At 43.7% G+C, this 18,543-nt stretch overlaps 1 protein-coding gene across 1 annotated transcript in view; it reads right to left on the bottom strand.

Moving 5' to 3' along the window:
* Positions 1-18,543, bottom strand: part of tgfbr3 (transforming growth factor, beta receptor III) — a 152,246-nt gene that overhangs the window by 84,604 nt on the left and 49,099 nt on the right. The window contains exon 4 of the mRNA XM_080724877.1: positions 1,131-1,268. Within this exon, the coding sequence (XP_080581003.1) occupies positions 1,131-1,268 (138 nt within the window). The remainder of the gene's footprint in view (positions 1-1,130; positions 1,269-18,543) is intronic.

The following is an 18,543-nucleotide window of genomic DNA, read 5'->3' as shown; positions in this document are numbered from 1 at the left end:
AGTCCCACTTTCCTACCCCTTGTGACGCCTCTGACTGCACAACAATAAGGTTGTTAATAAGGAGAGCGCTGCCAACAAAGCTGATCTCATTACACGCTTGATCTTCTTGGATAGATACATTTCACACACAACACACATACAGTACACACACACTTCTTTCTTTTTGAGCGGTGGTAAACCGCTCCATAGAGTGGCTGTGCGTGTGTCTGTAGCCACTTTTCCTCAGAGTTTTGCCATAGCAAATGTGCGTGTAGCCATATTACATCACCAATTACATCCTAGACCTATATCCTAGTCTTTTTCCTCAGCGTTTTTGCCATAGCAATGTGTGTGTGTGTGTGTGTGTGTGTGTGTAGCCTGTATTACATCACCAATTACCAATTGAAGACGTTATGCAACACGACCACCGCTCACTTCACATTGGGTGTGATTTTTTTTCTTTTAAACCCTAGCCCTAAAAATCTAAAATGGCTGAACAACAAGCACACAACTGGTCGCACTGCGACGCACTTTGCGCTTGTAGATCAGCTATTTTCGGTGACCAGCTAACTCCAACCCTGACCCTTAAACCAAACCTCTAAAATGCTTAATCCTAACCCTAATCCCAATTTGAATCTTTTACTAATTGTAAGCAAATCTTTTTTAAACCCATTAAAAATCATACTATCAGGTATCAAATCACACGTCACATATTTCTAGGAAATTACCTAAACATCTTGCAACAATGTTTAAATCTGGTTCAACAGTCAGCATGAGAGAGTGACGTGTTTGTTTACAGTTTATAGTTTACTGCTAAAGGAAGGAGAAAGCTTAACATCTGCTGAGTATTAAAAGTCCGCATCCACAGCTAAACACGGATGCACGTTAGGCACTAGAATAAAGAAATTAACGTCTCGCCACAATGCACATGGGCAACTGCGGTCGTTGTGTACAGACAGTGCGCATGCGGTCCTGATCAAACTCTTTTGGAGCGTGGAAAGGCTTCCTCCGCAAATTAACGGCCCCATAAAATACCTTCCTCGGGAGAAGTAGGCCACTTAAATGGAGATATGGTTTGGGCTGTGGAAGGAGTAAATCCGCTACGTGAGAGCGAAAGATTTGGACGGTCTTAGGGACCGCTGGGGACTCACATGAAAGGTGTGTTTGATGCCCAGGGCAAGCTTCTCCGTCTTGATCTCCCAGATCAGCGGCTGAGGGGAGTTGAGCACGAAGGCCAGGGGTTTCTGGTGGAGCAGGAGCGACTGGATGGGCTTCAGATGGAGCTCCACCTACCAAGGAGAACATACAGTACATTACACACACATGAACAATAAGCACACGTACAGTATACCGTAGTACAGTACCGTCCTGGTGCCAGGAATATCATAGTTAATCACTTAAAGGTGATACACCATGCATTTAAAAAGTATTTATGTCATATTGTTTATGTCCCAAAAACGTTTTTCAAAAGGTTTGAGGCTAAATTACCACTCCTTTTTCTTTCTTCAAAAACGGCCGATGATGACATCACAATCGGCAGCAAATCTGGATAGCCTGTTTTGAGAACCCGTGGGATACTTTTAACCTTCGCCTTCTCAAAACCAGAAAAAGACACAACGGTCAGAAATGGGACTTTGTGAGGATAGAAGGTGCTAGTGGGACCCCAAAAAAAGGTTTTAAAATAGGAAAAGTGAAATTTCATGGTGTATCACCTTTAAACCAGTGTTTCTCAAGCTTTCAAATTTCAAGGTCTCCCCTTAACTCTGACAGTGTAAATGGAACCAAATGAACCCGTTAGGGTTCATTTGGTTCCATTTGTACACTGTCAGAGTTACAGACTTGTGTGGGTCCCTAAAGGAACCCACAGAGTCCCTGGAATCCTCTTTGAGAAACACTGACTTAAACCTCAATACTTTGTACAAGGAATTGCAAAGATAGCTGATGTACAAGCACACAAAGCGTCGCATCATGGCGCCTTGTGAGCTATTGAATTATTATTTATGTTTTTGTTGTTTTTTTCTTTTTGAGAGTGAGAGTGTTTGAACATTTTTTTAATGTTTTTTGAACTTTTATGTAGTTTTCACCTGTAACGACATACCCCAAAATAGTGATGCCAAGCTTAATGTGATTAAACGCTATCAGCAAATCCAAGGCACAAAGACCGGCGCGAAGCCACAGAGAGTGCCCACACTAATAACCATCGAGCAAAGCACATGAAATCATCCCTCCTACCCCCCACCCTCCCGCTGCCTCATAGCGAGAATATCAAAGCTTCAATTTGCTTTGTGTTCTCTCTCAATACTCTCAAAACATTAGGGGATACACGGTTAGTGCTCAAGCGTAATTAGGGCAATCTCATGTTACAGAATGTAGTTCTTTATCAGGCTTTTTTGTTGTTTATGCATTCACTTTGCTGATAAACTCACAAAGACAGCACGCTGTGTTTCTCCCTAAAAGGCAACTTTGCGTGGCTCTGATATGACATTTCAGCAGTATCTGAACTCACGCACACTGGGGTCTTTGTTAGCTAAGAGAACAAAGTATAAAGTGGCCGGGGTCTTTCTGTTACAAACCCCCGCAGCGTGCAGCTCTCTCTGACTGTCATTAAAATTGATTTTCACAGTCCATTAGTGACATGGGGAAAACAAACCAACTCTTTGGGGACTGCATTGCAGTCGTTCTAAGCTTTTCTCCAGGGCTGACCCTGTCTGGACCTACAATACCATGGCAGATCAAATCTGGCTGGGTAATTTAAGGTTAGAGAAAGACGACGCATATCTCAAGCTATGTTGAGATTCAGCACGCCATCGTCGACTTAACACATACAGTACACGTAACATTACATTTCGAATTATAGCTATCAATTATTTGGCTTAAAGGACAACTTTGTTTTTTGGAGCGGTGAAAGCGCTCCCAATAGACAGGTATGTCCGTGGGTGGCTATGTCTCTGGGTGGCTATGTCTGTAGCCTGGCAATACCTTGAGTGGCCACACAAGTTAAAGGAGGGGCGCTGTTGTGCAGGCACACATACACACACACACACACACACACACACACACACACACACACACACACACACACATGCAGCAACACTCAACCCCCCCCCCCCCCCACACACACACACACACACACGCACGCACGCACGCACACACACACACACACACACACACACACGCGCACGCAGCAACACTCACCCCCCCCCCACACACACAACATCATGACACCCCCCCCCCCACCCACACTCACGCAGCAACACTCACCCCCCCCCCCCCCACACACACACAACAGCATGACACACACACACCCCCCCACCCACACTCACTACACAAACGCACACACACACACACACGCGCACGCGCACGCACCAACACTAACCCCCCCCCCCCCCACACACACACACACACACACACACAACAGCATGACACATTAAAAAGCTAGCAACATCACTGCATTATAGATCTAGGACAGAATTCATAGATTTAGAACACATAGAATCAAAAACATAGACCTGGAACTGCTCAAATTCACCGCTCCACTTCGAACCAAGGTTTGATTATTTTTACAACAAGGGTTCATATTTTAGATTGTAATTAGAGAAACGAAAAAGTGTGTGTTAAAATGTTTTCATTTGCTTCGTTCTACTGTTTTATCGCGTTTACCGTGCTAAAATGGGGCATGCGTACGCATGGGGGCATGCGTACAAGTGGCTAAATATGTCTTTTTAGACACAATAAGCCAGCAGTCTCTTTACTGCTATTTACAGTAACACTTCTAGCCCCCATAAGTCACATCCAACCATGAAAGGTTGCGTTGTATCTTGGGAATGGGCTTAATCTGTGTAAAATGACATATTTAGCCACTTGTACGCATGCCCCCAACCACTGAAATAAGAATCTCTAAAACAATAGAAAGAAGTAAATGAAATCAATTTGACACTCATCTTTTATATTCTTTAATTACAATCTAAAATATGAACCCTTGTTGTAAAAAACTAAAGTTGTCCTTTAAAGGAGTAGTTCACCCCCAAAATGACTTTTTTTCTATTGATTAGTCACGCAATAGAGACTAGAGTTCAATAATATTTTTAGTTTTTTGTCGCATTCCTAAGACAAAAATGTGATAACAATAAATGTACCCTCATTCGTTCTGGATGGTGACCCGTTTCGAAACGGGTCGCCATCCAGGAATCAATGGGGGTAAATTTACTCGAATCAAATTTTTGTCTTAGGAATGTGGCAAAAACCAAAATATATTATTGAACTCTACTCTCCATGGCATGAGTAATCAATAGGAAAAAAAAGTCATTTTGGGGGTGAACTACTCCTTTAATTGTGTAATAATCAGGGAGGGACAAGTATGAATGTGTGCCAGTAATGTTTCTTCTGTCTATCGAATAAATCAATACAACCAAGTGAACTTTAAAACTATTATGTAAACATTTCTAACATGACTATCTACAAATAATACTCTTATCATAATAATATAATACGATTTTCTTTGTATTGCTGGATAGCACGTTCAGGTAACTTATATCGTTTACCATCATTTTGTACAAATTTCACCACCATTTTATAATACGAGTTAATTACATGAAATTAAAAAATAATCATTAGTTGCAACTCCACATTAGACATAACTTTAATTTCTACTCTCATTTTTTTTCAAAGGCTTACCTAGGGATGATTACTGGCATTACGGGTACCAACAGTAAGCATAAAGTGGTGATACACCATGAAAATTCACTTTTCCTATTTTAAAACCTTTTTTTGGGGTCCCACTAGCACCTTCTATCCTCACAAAGTCCCATTTCAGACCGTTGTGTCTTTCTCTGGTTTTGGGAAGGTGGAGGTTAAAAGCATCCCACGGGTTCTCAAAACAGGCTGTCCAGATTTGCTGCCGTTTGTGACGTCATAAACGGCCGTTTTTGAAGAAATATATATATATATTCTTTTTTTCAAAAAAAACTTTTTTTTTCAAAAATATTTTTTTTCTTTAAAAAAAAAACATTTTTTTTTTCAAAAAGATTTTTTTGGGGGGATGGCGCAGTTCAGGCCAAAGGTGGTACTGCAGCTGAAAATGCTCTGAGAGCCATTCAAAAATGAGAGGCTCTCTATTCAGGAGTGGTAATTTAGCCTCAAACCTTTTGAAAAACGTTTTTGGGACATAAACAATATGACATAAATACTTTTTAAATGCATGGTGTATCACCTTTAAACATGACTACGTTTTGATGGATACTGATGAAAGGTACTGTACATGGGTCTGGTTCTTTGATCTTTACCCTTCCACCCCTCCGTTCTCTCTGCCTGTATTCCCAGGCTAATCATATATTAGGGCCTTTCCTGTGTATCAGTACAGTAAGTGGTAAATTCTTGTAAATCTCTAACTCAAAACACAAGGGCCCCTGTCATAGTCACGCTACCGCTAGTCAAGTACCGTAAGAGCCCCTAACTCAATCAGTCATGGAGTGTGAATTATCTTTCTCTACTGTACGATACACACAAGTTAGCGCGTTATATTACATTTGCTGATCAAATAAATTAGCTGTTATCACATTCACAAACATCTCAATTATGATATATGAGAAAGCAGATACAGTGGCAAAATTGCAGTCCTGCGTGCTGAAAAGTTAAATAATATCGCTTAATAAGTAAGAGCCGTGAAAGATTGCAGAGAAAACTTTGTAGAAATACATTTTGGTCAGGGACCCCGGACAGGACATTATCAAGATGCTGATCCTTATCTTAAAATAAAGAAACCCGTCACTGTTTTCTGAGTATACTGCTGTAAAAAGATCTCCTCTAATGTTCTAAATCAGTCGCTATTAACCACGGTTGTAAACAGAGGTATTCAGACGGGAACAAATGTAAACTATTTACTATTACTGTAACAGCTGGTTGGTTATGGGTACTGAACCAGACTAAATACTACTGGGAATACATTTGTTCTGCTTTCAACCCTCCCACATTTCTTTCATCTACAACTTTGTTTTTCATATCGTCGTTGTCGGGTGGAAACCTTGTATGTCCAAAACCGTTTGTTTTGTATTTATCATTTTAAAAATGATTTAAACTAGTGAAAACAGCCGATCTACAAGCACACAACGCCTCGGGGGTGCGAGGCGTCACTCCTTTGGTGCGACGGCCTTGTATGATGAAGCAGGGCTTTGCTTTGCGAAAAAATTAACAAAGTTGAAACTTGGAGATACAAGGTTTCTGCCCGGCAGTGACGATATATATATACGCTCGGCTGAGCAAGATATCTCTCTCTTCGCTCTCTCTCTCACTCTCACTCTCACTCTCTCTCTCTCTCTCTCACTCTCTCTCACTCTCTCACTCTCTGTCTCTGTCTCTGTCTCTGTCTCTGTCTCTCTCACACTCTCACTCTCACTCTCACTCTCAGTCTCAGTCTCAGTCTCTCTCTCTCCTCTCTCTCTCTCTCTCTCTCTCTCTCTCTCTCTCTCTCTCTCTCTCTCTCTCTCTCTCTCTCTCTCTCTCTCTCTTCTCTCTCTCTGTCTATCTCTCTCTCTCTCTCTCTCTCTCCCTCTCTCTCTCTCTCCCCCTCTGTACACATAATGATTCACCATGCCAACAACGGCAGACTGTTGAATCCACCACACTCGCCACCACCACAGTGCCGTGCTCTGCCCAGGAGAGTGACATATTTATCTACTGTCTGTGACACGCTATTGGCACTCGAAAGACTCGCCCTCTCACACTCTCAATGAGGACCTGAGAACCAGAGAGGGACATACTGTAGACCCAGAGAATGAGCATATACAGTATATACATACGTCAAAGCCTAATAAGTGAAGTCTCCCACAGATCTGTAGCCCCGTAGAGAAAAACAAACTCGAATGAGAGTATTTAGCAATTGCTGTCCATAAAAATGTTGCAGTAATCCTGCAAAGAAAAGAAAAAATCAAACCTCGGTTCGAAGTGAAGCGGTGAACTTTTATTCTATGTATTCTAGAGTTATGAACATACAGGACAGATAAAACCTGTTCATTCTGAACTGAAATGGGCCATATATGGACATGGGACACACATTTTGCTTTTTGAAAAAGCCTATTCATTCTGGACTGATATGCTAGACGTACGGGAGAGAAAAAACCTGTTCATGTCTGGACTGGAGTGACCATATATGGTCATGAGGTGACATACATTTTGTTTTTGAAAAAGCCTGTTCATTCTGGACTGAGATGACCATATATGGACATGAAACACACATTTTGTTTTTGAAAAAACCTGTTCATTCTGGACTGAAATGACCATATATGGGCGTGGGACACACAAAGCCACTCATTGGAAGCGGTTTTCACCGCTTCAAAAAAAGACCCTGGGAGAGAAGCAAATGGAAGAAATGACTGAACACTTATCTATGAGGCAAACTGGCCTGGCTCTCCATACACATAGACAGTAGGGATGGGATGATATGAACATTTCACCATTATTGTGACAAAGAAATACGCGATTTACGATATTATCGCGATAATCAAAATCCATTATCCTGGGGCGGAACATTTGCCAAAAAAATAGCAGATCTACTAGCTCACAACGCGTCGTGTTGCAACGCATTGTGAGCTTGTAGATCAGCAATTTTTTGGTATGTATATTATAAGTACCTTTTACCAATTGTAGAGGGTTTAAGTGGTACCGGATATGCAGCTCGGCAAATAATAGGTGAATTGATCCCAGTGCATGATGGAGGACGATATCACGATAAATTAAATCTTCACGATACGATTATCGTGAGAGTTTTTTATCACGATAAATGATAATATCGCTTATCGTCCCATCCCTAATAGACAGATCAAGCAGTCTCACTGCTCTCTCTCTCTCTCTCTCTCTCTTTTGTCACCCTGTCCTCTTTTCCCTCCACCTCCCTCCTCTACTCTGGCCTCTTTCTCAAACACGTTTCGTTTTTTTTCTTGTTTGGTTCTTCGCGCTGGCCTTCGCGCTGGCCTCCCCCCGCGGTTCAGACACTGGAAAAAGCGGTGCTGCGTCGGTCGGTCCTCTGAGGATAACAACAACCCAGATATAATCATACCTGGTAATGGGTGGCCTGGCTCTGAGCTGAGGCCCTGGCTTTGTCAAGAACGTAGAGGGAGGCAGTAACAGATGGAGAGAGAGAGAGAGAGAGAGAGAAAGCAAGAGAGTTGTAAAAGTAACGGAATTTCAGAACCAGACAGAAACTATTCCAAGAGACGTGAGTCACCTGATGGCTCCGGTTGTAAACAGACTTTGTGCAGAGACAGAATGCAACGACGCTGAAAGTGAATAAAAACCACATTAGGTTGATTAATGCTTCGGTAAGTAAATGATGAGAGAACCGATCTATCGGGTGTGTTTGTCACTAGCCGGTCTCAGGACACACTCACTCCCGCGAGGCTGGCAAGTAACTACACATGCCATCATGGGTTTGGGCAGGGCGTTGCCATGGTGACACCGCAGCGGGGCGGAGGAGTGGTGTCTATGGTAACAGAACATGACCACACGGCCTGGGGTGTTTAAACAAAAAAAAAAAAACGAACTAACATCAGGGCCCCACCGTAACGCCGCGGGATCAAAGCGTCCCGTTTCACACGGATCAGGTGGCGTGGAGCGGACCCCTGGTTGCAGCCACCTAAGTTCGGGGGGTCCCGCAGAGAGGGGAAGCCGAGCTTGATTGATTATCCGGAGGCTGGTACAGCGATTTAGGCATGAGAGAAGGGGTGTCCATTACAGTTACGGGCCACATTTTTGCCCAGTGGCCAGAGATGGAGGAGTTGTGGAGGCTTGTCTGCACCTATCACGTTACGGAAATAAAAACCCACACAGGGGACGACAGCTGGAGTATAGGCCTCTCTGAAAGCACAGCGTTACTTATCCACGTAAACAATGGGAAAGATGTATGATGAAGTAGAGCTTCGACGTATATACAACCAAACAACAAATGAATACCACATGGATGTGTAAGCCTTTTTTTCGTTTTCATTCGACAGGTTCCCAGTATAACAACAGATACCGTGCCCAGATATGGACATATAGATAGTGTTTGGCGGGGCAGACAGCAATTATGCCGGATGATCCCAAAGCATTTGGCCCGTGTCAAGCATCTGAACGCAATTTCATGACCTTTTTGGGGCCATGATAAATTACATATGGCCTCAAGTGGGCTTCAGAAACACAGGCCCGTCAGCACTGTAAAGTGATACCTTCATAACCGCACGGTGCCTGGGCCAATACGGCGTCCAGCAATAACTGGTCAGTGTTCCTCTCCGCAGTCTGAGCTTATCGTTGTTGTCGGGTGAAAACCTTGTATGTCCAAAACCGTTCGTTTTGCATTTGTCGTTTTAAAAATGATTTAAACTAGTGAAAACAGCCGATCTACAAGCACGCAACGCCTCGCGGTGCCAAAATTCGCAGACCTACAAGCTCACAACGAGGCACATCGCGACACGCTGCGAGTTTGTAGATCTGATCAATTTTCGGAAAGAGACACCATCCTACGACAAAGTCCAAATCAGGCTTGAGGGACTAGGTCTTGCAGGAAAAGGGAGTTTCCTTTATTGACAGAACTGATTAAGTGCCTGACTGTCCTTGGTGGCTCCGAGAAAATGCAAAACATCCTTTAATTAGTCACGAAGCGGGACTAATCTAGGAATACATTCTCTCTCCCAGCAAAACACAACACTAATCAACAGAGATTAGGGAGGACACGTCACTTTTCCATAACATGTAACAGTATACTGCAAATTCCTGATTGTTAATTCAACTTGCGGGTCCATTTTTTTGTACAGTCTCCGAGTTACATAACAGCAACACTCCAAACACTGTAACAGTGCAAAGTTAAGAGGAGTGGCAAAGACCTGAAGAGTCAAAGCTGGTCGAGGAGAGAAGCACATGCATGCCTGGACTAATCGTACCTCTCAGAACTCCAAGACTATCTGTTTTATAAGATAACGTGTGCGCGCGCGACGCGCGTGCGTGTGCGTGTGCGTGTGTGTGTGTGTGAGTGTGTGTGTGTGTGTGTGTGTGTGCGCTTGTCTGTCGATCTGCATCTTGGTTGTTTCTGGATCAGTGCTCGTAGGGAGGGCTGTGTGTGGAGGTAGACAGGAAGCCAGAGCGGCGGGGGAGAGCAATGGTGACATAGAACCTGTTGACTGCTCTTTATCTGCATCAACCCCCCGCTGATCTGGATGAGATGGGAACGCTACCTGGAGCCAGGGGTGTCACACCACATTCTGGGCCCTGGGTATCAGGATTCACTGTGGGCCCGGCCCCATGAATGGGAACGCATTATGCATTATTCTGTGCTTTAACCATTGAAAAATAGCGGATATACAAGCTCACAGCGCCGCGCTTGTAGCTGTGAGCTTGTAGCTGTGAGCTTGTTGCTGCGAGCTTGTAGATCTGCTATTTTTTGAAAAGTCGTGAAAATGTGTGCAGGTCTTTGAATATTTTTGACACGATTCTATAAATGTCTTCCAAATCCTTCTAAGGTTTAAAAAAATAAATAAATATATGTTTCTATGTCAGTGGTGCTCAAACCTTTTCATGTCAAGGACCCCCAAAATGAATGTATTTGGCCACGGACCCCCATCTCAAAATATTTAGTTCCAGGGACCCCCAGAAGCACATTTTCACATCTTTTCAAAAACAGCAGATCTACAAGCTCCACCTTGGGCCCTAGTAACTCAGTCCCACTTTCCCCCCCCAGTTTGACGCCCCTGCCTGGAGCCCCCCCCCCCCCCCCCCCCAAACTGCGATGGTAATCAGTCTGCCGACCCCGGCACTCCCGAAACGGCCCCGAAAGAACGTCAAGAGGAGGCAGACGAGGAGGCCTCGGGAGAGATAGCGATCTCGCTCCGATAGAGCAGAATGGCTCAGCAATGCGGCGCAGCATCAGGGAGGCTGCAGCGGCAGTCGCAGATCCCGCTGGCGATAGGCTTAAGTGGCTGGAGTCCTCTTTGCATCTCCCCGGCGTTATCACAGAGATGTTTTCATGCCGGCGTTGTGATGAGAACCCTTTAGGGGGAAAGCTATGACGTTCTGCACACATCAATGCCACATGATGAATAAGGCGCTAAGTAACCTTGAATGACATGGTGTCAGTCGTCGACTCGTCGAAGAAGTGGTTGACATTTGGTGACAATGTAAGGGAAGGGCATAGAAAGGGTTGAAAGTGCTACAGCCTGTCTTTTGTGTTCCATGTGTGACTCGTAATCAGGGTGTGTGTGTGTGTGTGTGTGTGTGCGTGCGTGCGTGCGTGCGTGCGTGCGTGCGTGCGTGCGTGCGTGCGTGCGTGCGTAGCTCTCACCAGCTGTTTGTGCCCGGTGAGCGGTACAGTCCACTCACTCTCACAGGAACAGCTATCTAAGAATTCCAGCTGATAAAACAATCATCTGCTCAGCCTCACACTGATTCAGCGCCAAGGGCCCGCGTTTGATGTTTGCCTTTGGTAAAACTGATTAGAGAGAGAGAGAGAGAGAGATGGCCTATTGGAAGCCCTGATGAGCGCACAGAGATCAGCCCACCACTATCGCCACTGTTACAAAACAACCGTTGTTATTTTAGCCCTGCTAGTGGTGGGTCTCTAAGGGAGCAATGTCCGTCCGTCCGTCCGTCCGTCCGTCCGTCCGTCCGTCCGTCCGTCCGTCCGTCCGTCCGTCCGTCCGTCCGTCCCTCAGTGCACAACTTTTCCTCAAACTACGAATATTTTTCTTCACCTCCTGTTCCTTATTCAGTACTACTAGCCCTTACCCGTTCAAAAATATGAGCTCCAAAATGATGTGCAGTGTGTGGGTTATGGGATGTGCACTGTGCATACAGTATATGAGGGATGGAAAGTAACTTTAACTGGTGCTTGCATGATAATATGTAGGAGCATCAATGTAAGAAATACCCGTTTCGTTTAATGGCGACGCCATTAAACGATGCGCCATTAAACGATGCGATTTCAGATCAATTGCTCCAGCCACTGAGGAGAAACGCTGTTTCAGACAGACAGACAGACAGACAGACACTCACTCACTCACTCACTCACTCACTCACTCACTCAGACATTCGCAAAATTATAGTATAGATTGTAAATGGGGTCAACCTCTTTCCCAGGTGGTTCGCCCAGGCGGACATGGTTTTGAGGTTATTACTTGCACCAGCAGAGCGTACAAGTACTGCGTTCGGCTGCGTATGTATGTCTGCCCGTGTTTAAGCCCGTAGCCCAATCAGGGACCAGCATTTCTGGCAACGTCATCATTAATTAACAGCCAATGAGGAACCAGCATTCCTGGTAATGCCAGTTGTAAGCGCACCTCATGGCGCGCTCTGCTGGCGCACAAGTATGCCATACTTGGCTTTGACTTTGATTAGTTGATTGGCAAACATTTGTACTAAGGCTTCAAAGGCAAGCAGATCAGATCCAGTGTTTGCTTGAGAGGCATGCAGGAGAGAGCAGTTTGATAGTTTAGTTTAGTTTAGTTTTCCTCTGGCATAGAATCATCATTTGTTTTATCATCAGTTGTCCTCTTCCAGCCAACATTGTGTTCATCCATGAACACAAAGGGCTAAGCCAAGGGGCAAAGGGCCTCTCTGGGCTGAGTGGACTAGGATAACCAGCAACATAGTATGCACTTATGTGTGGTCCATAGACAGCAGCAGCATAGGAAACATGACACGTCACGATTATTGTGACCTAAAAAAAGGATAGCGATTTACGATATTATCGCGATAATCAAAATATCCCCAACATGCATTATCCTGGGGCGGAACGTTTGCCAAATAATAGCAGATCTACACGTTCACAACGCATCGCAACACGCCACGTTTTGAGCTTGTAGATCGCCCATTTTTGGCAATGAGATTTGGTAGGGAGTGAAACAAATCAAGTACGTTATTGGCAGGTCCGTTTTACCACTAATAGAGGATTCACGTGGTATACCAGATATTAGGGATGGATGGGTATGGGTATTTTAATGGTATCGATCGCATGATGCCGATACTATCGAGTATCGGTTCACGTAAAAACGAACGATACCTCGTTTCGATACTCTTGAACGCACCCCTGGCCGGTTGGGCTACTGAGAGTTTAATGACTGCTTTAGTAGGCTACACTCGTTACTGTGGAAAATAGACGACAATAGCTATGTTTATTATTATGATGATTATCCTATGTCTATACTCTCTGCTCTTGACATGAAAATGTCTGAATAACTGGCTTAATAACCTATTTTGGTGTGTAAAATAGCCCATAGAAAAAGGCAAATAATAATTATAATAATAATAAATAAAAAGTATCGAAAATGGTATCGAAAAGGGTATCGTATCGATTCCCAGGTATCGAAAAAGGTATCGTATCGATTCAAAGGTGAACGATACCCATCCCTACCAGATATGCAGCTCGGCAAATAAAAAGTGAATTGAACCCAGTGCATGACGGAGGACAACTTCACAATGAATAAATCTCCACGATACGATTATCGTGATAAACGACGATAGTGATTATCGTCCCATCCCTACCATAACGTCCCTCTCTTTCCATGCACAAAGATGTGGTGGCAACATGTTAGAGAGGTATCAGAAGGCCAGACTTTGACAGGTCACGGAAGGAGCACATGGAAACATGCTGAAAAACTCGATACCCTCGTGTACCTCCAGAACAGGGTAGCACAACTGTGCACTTCAGATGAGGTCATTGTTTTGGTGGAGCATAAACGGCAAAGAAACACCAACACCTCAAGGTCAAGACTGCAAACTGTGGGGAAAAAAAGGGTGTTTTTGCCATGAAAACCCACAGGGGGCTTAGAGAGGCTGGGATGACAAACGAGCAGTGAGCGTAGTCTGTGAAATGATGTTGACTGTGGGCCCCTGAGTTGTCTACGCCAGTGGTTCTCAACCTTTTTTAGGTCACGACCCCCAAAATAATCATATTTGAACTGGGGACCCCCCAGAGTTGAGGCATTACATTTTGTATAACACGGTTCTATTGTGAAAATAGCAGATCTACATGCTTGCTCACAACGCCATAAAAGTTAAAATTAGTGCTGTCCAACGATTAAATATTTTAATCGCGATTAATCGCAAGATATACCTAGTTAATCGTGCGATTAATCGCACATAAGTCATACGTTTTTATCTGTTCACAATGTACCTTAGAGGGATATTTCTCAAGTCTTGTATACCCCTATTAACATGGGAGTGGAAAATGGCTTTATGCAAAATTATGTTAATCCTTTATTGGAAATCAATTAAAACCCCAAATAAATCATAATGGTACTGCATTAAACAGGTGGCAACAGATGGTATTAATAAAATAATTAAAATTCAATAAATTGTCACTTTAGAAATGTGCAGATCATTAAGCTGATCATTTGGGGACCTCCCAAAAATAATTGCTGTAATAATAATAATGTTGAAAACCACTGTCCTAAACCACGGTTAGGCCAAATGGCTAAAATAAATAAATATGCGATTAATTGCGATTAAAATAATTAATCGCGATTAACATAACGGTGAGTTAACTGCGATTAAATTAGTTAACTTGGACAGCCCTAGTTAAAATATATATTTTTTTGTGTTTGTCGCTTTCCTAAGACAATAATGTTACTATAGTAAATTTTCCCCCATTGATTCCGGATGGAGACCAAAATGCATTTGGAATCAATGGGGTACATTTATTGTAATCTAATTATTGCCTAAGGAATGCGACAAATACAAAAATATATTATTGAACTGAAGTTCTCTATGGCGTTAGTAAGCAATAGAAAAAAAGTCATTTTAGGGGTGAACTACTCATAAAAGAGTGTAAAAATAATTAGGCAACGTTCTGAGTTAAACATTGTCTTAACCACTTATGCTCTATGCACTTCTTTGCACAACAAATATCGAAAATAACATTTGCTGTCTGCTATTTAGGGAGACCTATTTAGGTAGATCTGACAAAATAGGGGTTCATATTTGAATCATTCAATTGTGATATTATCAAACTTAAATAGTTTGATAATATCAAGTCAAACTCTGCTTATCTGAAACCTGGGCTGGGGCAGAACGGCTGCTTTGTCAGCCCCATTCCAGAGGCTCGTGGACTCGCTACTCAGACATGCATGGGAAGGAGGACAAGCGTCCTGTTACATTTGATCTCTGTACTTTGAGCTGATGTACTCGCCACCGCTTGGTTGAGAGGGACGACTGTGAACAATGCTGTCTGCTTCAGATCCGAGGCGTCTGAAGTGTGTATTTTATGGACTGCGACACGGGCTAAGGGACAGTGGCACAGTCAGTGTTTTTGTCTATACGGGTGGTGTTGAGTGAGAAAGCAGGAGTAGGACGTAAAAATCAAAATTCTTCAGCCGTGAAGAAAACAGATAGTATTTCCATTAGGGCGGTGGAGGCAGACCGGGCCCTGGCTTTGATACAGCTGCAGTGTGCAGCTTTTATGTACAGTAGGAGGCCAGGATTCAAACTCAGGTCTCCTGTATAAGAGACCACTGCTCAACCACTGCAGATGTGTTAGTTATACAACAGGATTGCATTAATATAGACCAGGGGTCTTCAACAGGAGGTCCGGGACCCCCAAGGGGTCCTCAGAGTTACTACAGGGGGTCCTCCAAATCTTTGTGATAGAAACTTTTCTTTTCTCTCCTTTTTTATATTAAGCACTTGAACCCTAGCAGCATCCATATTCGGAGAACTTATGCCAAAAATAGCAGATCTACAAACTCACGTCTCACGTTGCGAGGTGCTGTGAACTTGTAGATCGGCTATTTTCAGCAAAAAGCTTTGGTGTAGAGGGGGAAAAGAGCAGACTAAGTACAGAGTTAAATGTATTTTTTTTTATTTTTTTTTATTTACGGTTCAAGTGGTTAAATATCTGAAAACACAAATCGACATGATTCCAAAATACACTGATTGTGCAAAAGATGAAACTAAAAAGCTTGAGAACCAGTGTGCTGTGTGTACTACTACCCCGCATGGATGTTTCCAACTTTTACTGAACGTCAACCATACTTTTACCATTATGTGTAGAAGAGCAAATATATATCATCATAAAAAATGATTTGCTATCATTAGCCCAGAGCAAGAGCTGCAAATGTGAGCCTATGACCATTAAGGCACTCTGCACAGTCACCACGAGGTGTCCTGTTGCACTTAATTAATCAACTTAGTCATGGACGTGGTTGGCTCGGCGCCAGGGTGCGCATTGTGCGGCGAGCGCAGCTGTGCATTTCTTTCTGTTATTGAAAGGATAACACTTCAGGCCCTCTGGTTGGGACGCACGCTAGTACGTAACGAGTTCACTCGGAGCAGACAGGAAACGATTCATTTCTTTCACTCCTTTGCTAGGAGATGTGGAGGAGCTGTGAGCATTTCACTGAGACTTTCACACGCGCATGTGGAAGGGCAGGGGCGTCACATAGGGGGGGAGAGAGCTGGGACTGAGTTACTAGGGCCCAAGGTGGAATGGGGGGGGCCTTCATTATTTCATACTTTAGCTATCAGTACCGCGCTGTAAGCTTGTATATCTGCTATTTTTGAAAAGTCGTGAAAATGTGTGCAAATCTTTGAATACATGTACTTTTTAAGCAAACATTTGTAACTCCAACAAAAAAAATTTCAAGGAAGTACTGCTAGATTCCAACAGTGTAGAAAGCAGACTTACAGAGAAAGCAACTCCAAGGCACTCCATCAATGGTGAAAAAATTGGAATTGGAATCTAGCAGTACTTCCTTGAAATATGTTTTGTTCATATATTCCTACCTGTATCACCAAAGAGCACCTGTCTCTGAGAGCCTATACTGATCCCTGCAGCACTTCTTTTTTTCTCTTTTTACATTTGTAACTCCAATTTTGCTTCTGGGGGGTCCCTGGAACTAAACATTTTGAGATGGGGGTCCGTGGCCAAATACATATCATTTTGGGCGTCCTTCACATGAAGATATTTGAGCACCACTGACATAGAAACATAGTAAAAAAAAAAAGGAAAAAAAAAAAAAACAGGCTCCGCGCACATTTTCACGATTTTTCGTAGATCTGCTTTTTGTAGCAGATCTACAAGCTGTGAGCTTGTAGATCTGCTATTTTTTCAATAGTTAAAACACAAAATGTGAGTGAATCCTTGTACCCAGGGCCCAGAATGTGGTGTGACGCCCCTGTGGAAGGGATGTGGAACAGAGGCAGCTGCAGGATGTGTGCGAGCACGTGTGTGTCTGCACACATATGCCTACACAGGCTGGAATCGTCCCTGTGTGAATTCACCGTACGTCTGCATGCGTGCAACGTGCACATGTAGATTTATTCCCCCTTCGCCTATAGCCAACACTCCCATCTCATCCCCCACTATGCACTTATCTGTTTGGGAAGATTCACCGCTTGCACACTGCACAGTTGAGGACAGCAAACGCCGTGTTCTCCACCGGCCCCCTCAACCAAAGGGCCCGATTTATATCGTCGTCGTCGGGCGGAAACCTTGTATGTACAAGACCGTTCGTTTTGTATTTATCATTTTAAAAATGAACTAAACTAGTGAAAATAGCAGATCTACAAGCACACAACGCCTCGCGCCGCGAGGCGTTGTGTGCTTGTAGATCTGCTGTTTTCACTACTTTTGTGCGACAGCCTCGTATGATGAAGCAGGGCTTTACTTGGTGAAAAAACGTACAAACTTGAAACTTGGAGATGCGAGGTTTCTGGCCGACAGCGACGATATGTTGTTGTATGATGGCGTCACAGGTCGGAAACACAGCAAATATGCAAGCTCACAACGAGTCGCGATGCCCCCACGTTGTGAACTTGTTGATCTTCTATTTTCACCATCGTACGACTACGTCGAGTATAAATTAATCAAAACAGCCGGCAGTCTGAGTTCAGCCCGGCCACGGCAAAGCCACAGGCCCCTCTTGTAATGTGGACCCAACCATTTAACTCTCAAATACCTGGAACGCGCCCGAGTCGCGTTAGATTTTAACCACTTTAACCGTTATTTTATGCTTTAACTGTTGAAAAATAGCAGATATACAAGCTCACAGCGCGGCACCGAGTGCCGCGCTGCGAGCTTGTAGATCTGTGTAAAAATGTGTGAAAGTCTTTGAATATCTTTGACCCGATCTTTGACCCGACTTCTAAATCCTTCCTCTAAATCATGCTGTTCTCAAACTTTTTCATTGTCAAGGACCCCCAAAATTACAGGTATTTGGCCACGGACCCCCATCTCAAAATATGTTGTCCCAGGGACCACCCAGAAGCAAATATTTGAGTTACAAATGTTCGCTTTTAAGTAGATATATTCAAAGACTTGCAAAAAAAAATCATGATTTTTCAAAAATAGCAGATCTACAAGCTCGCAGCGCGGCACTCGGTGCCACGCTGTGAGCTTGTATATCTGCTATTTTTCAATAGTTAAAGCATAAAATAATAATACACAAAATGTGTACCCGTTCTGAATGGGTTAAACAACCCAAACACACAGTCTGTTCTGTGGCCCAGACGAGCAGCCCCACTCCCCCCCCCCCCCCACCCGCCCCTACCGGGGAAAGGTTGAGGACGACTCAAAAAAAAAAAACACGGACATAATCACCGACTGACCAT

This window comes from Nannobrachium achirus (genome assembly GCF_963921795.1).
Source record: "Nannobrachium achirus genome assembly, chromosome: 1".
NCBI classification, from domain to species: domain Eukaryota; kingdom Metazoa; phylum Chordata; class Actinopteri; order Myctophiformes; family Myctophidae; genus Nannobrachium; species Nannobrachium achirus.
Note: the sequence above shows the minus strand (reverse complement) of the source record. Positions and strands in the feature narration are given on the sequence as shown.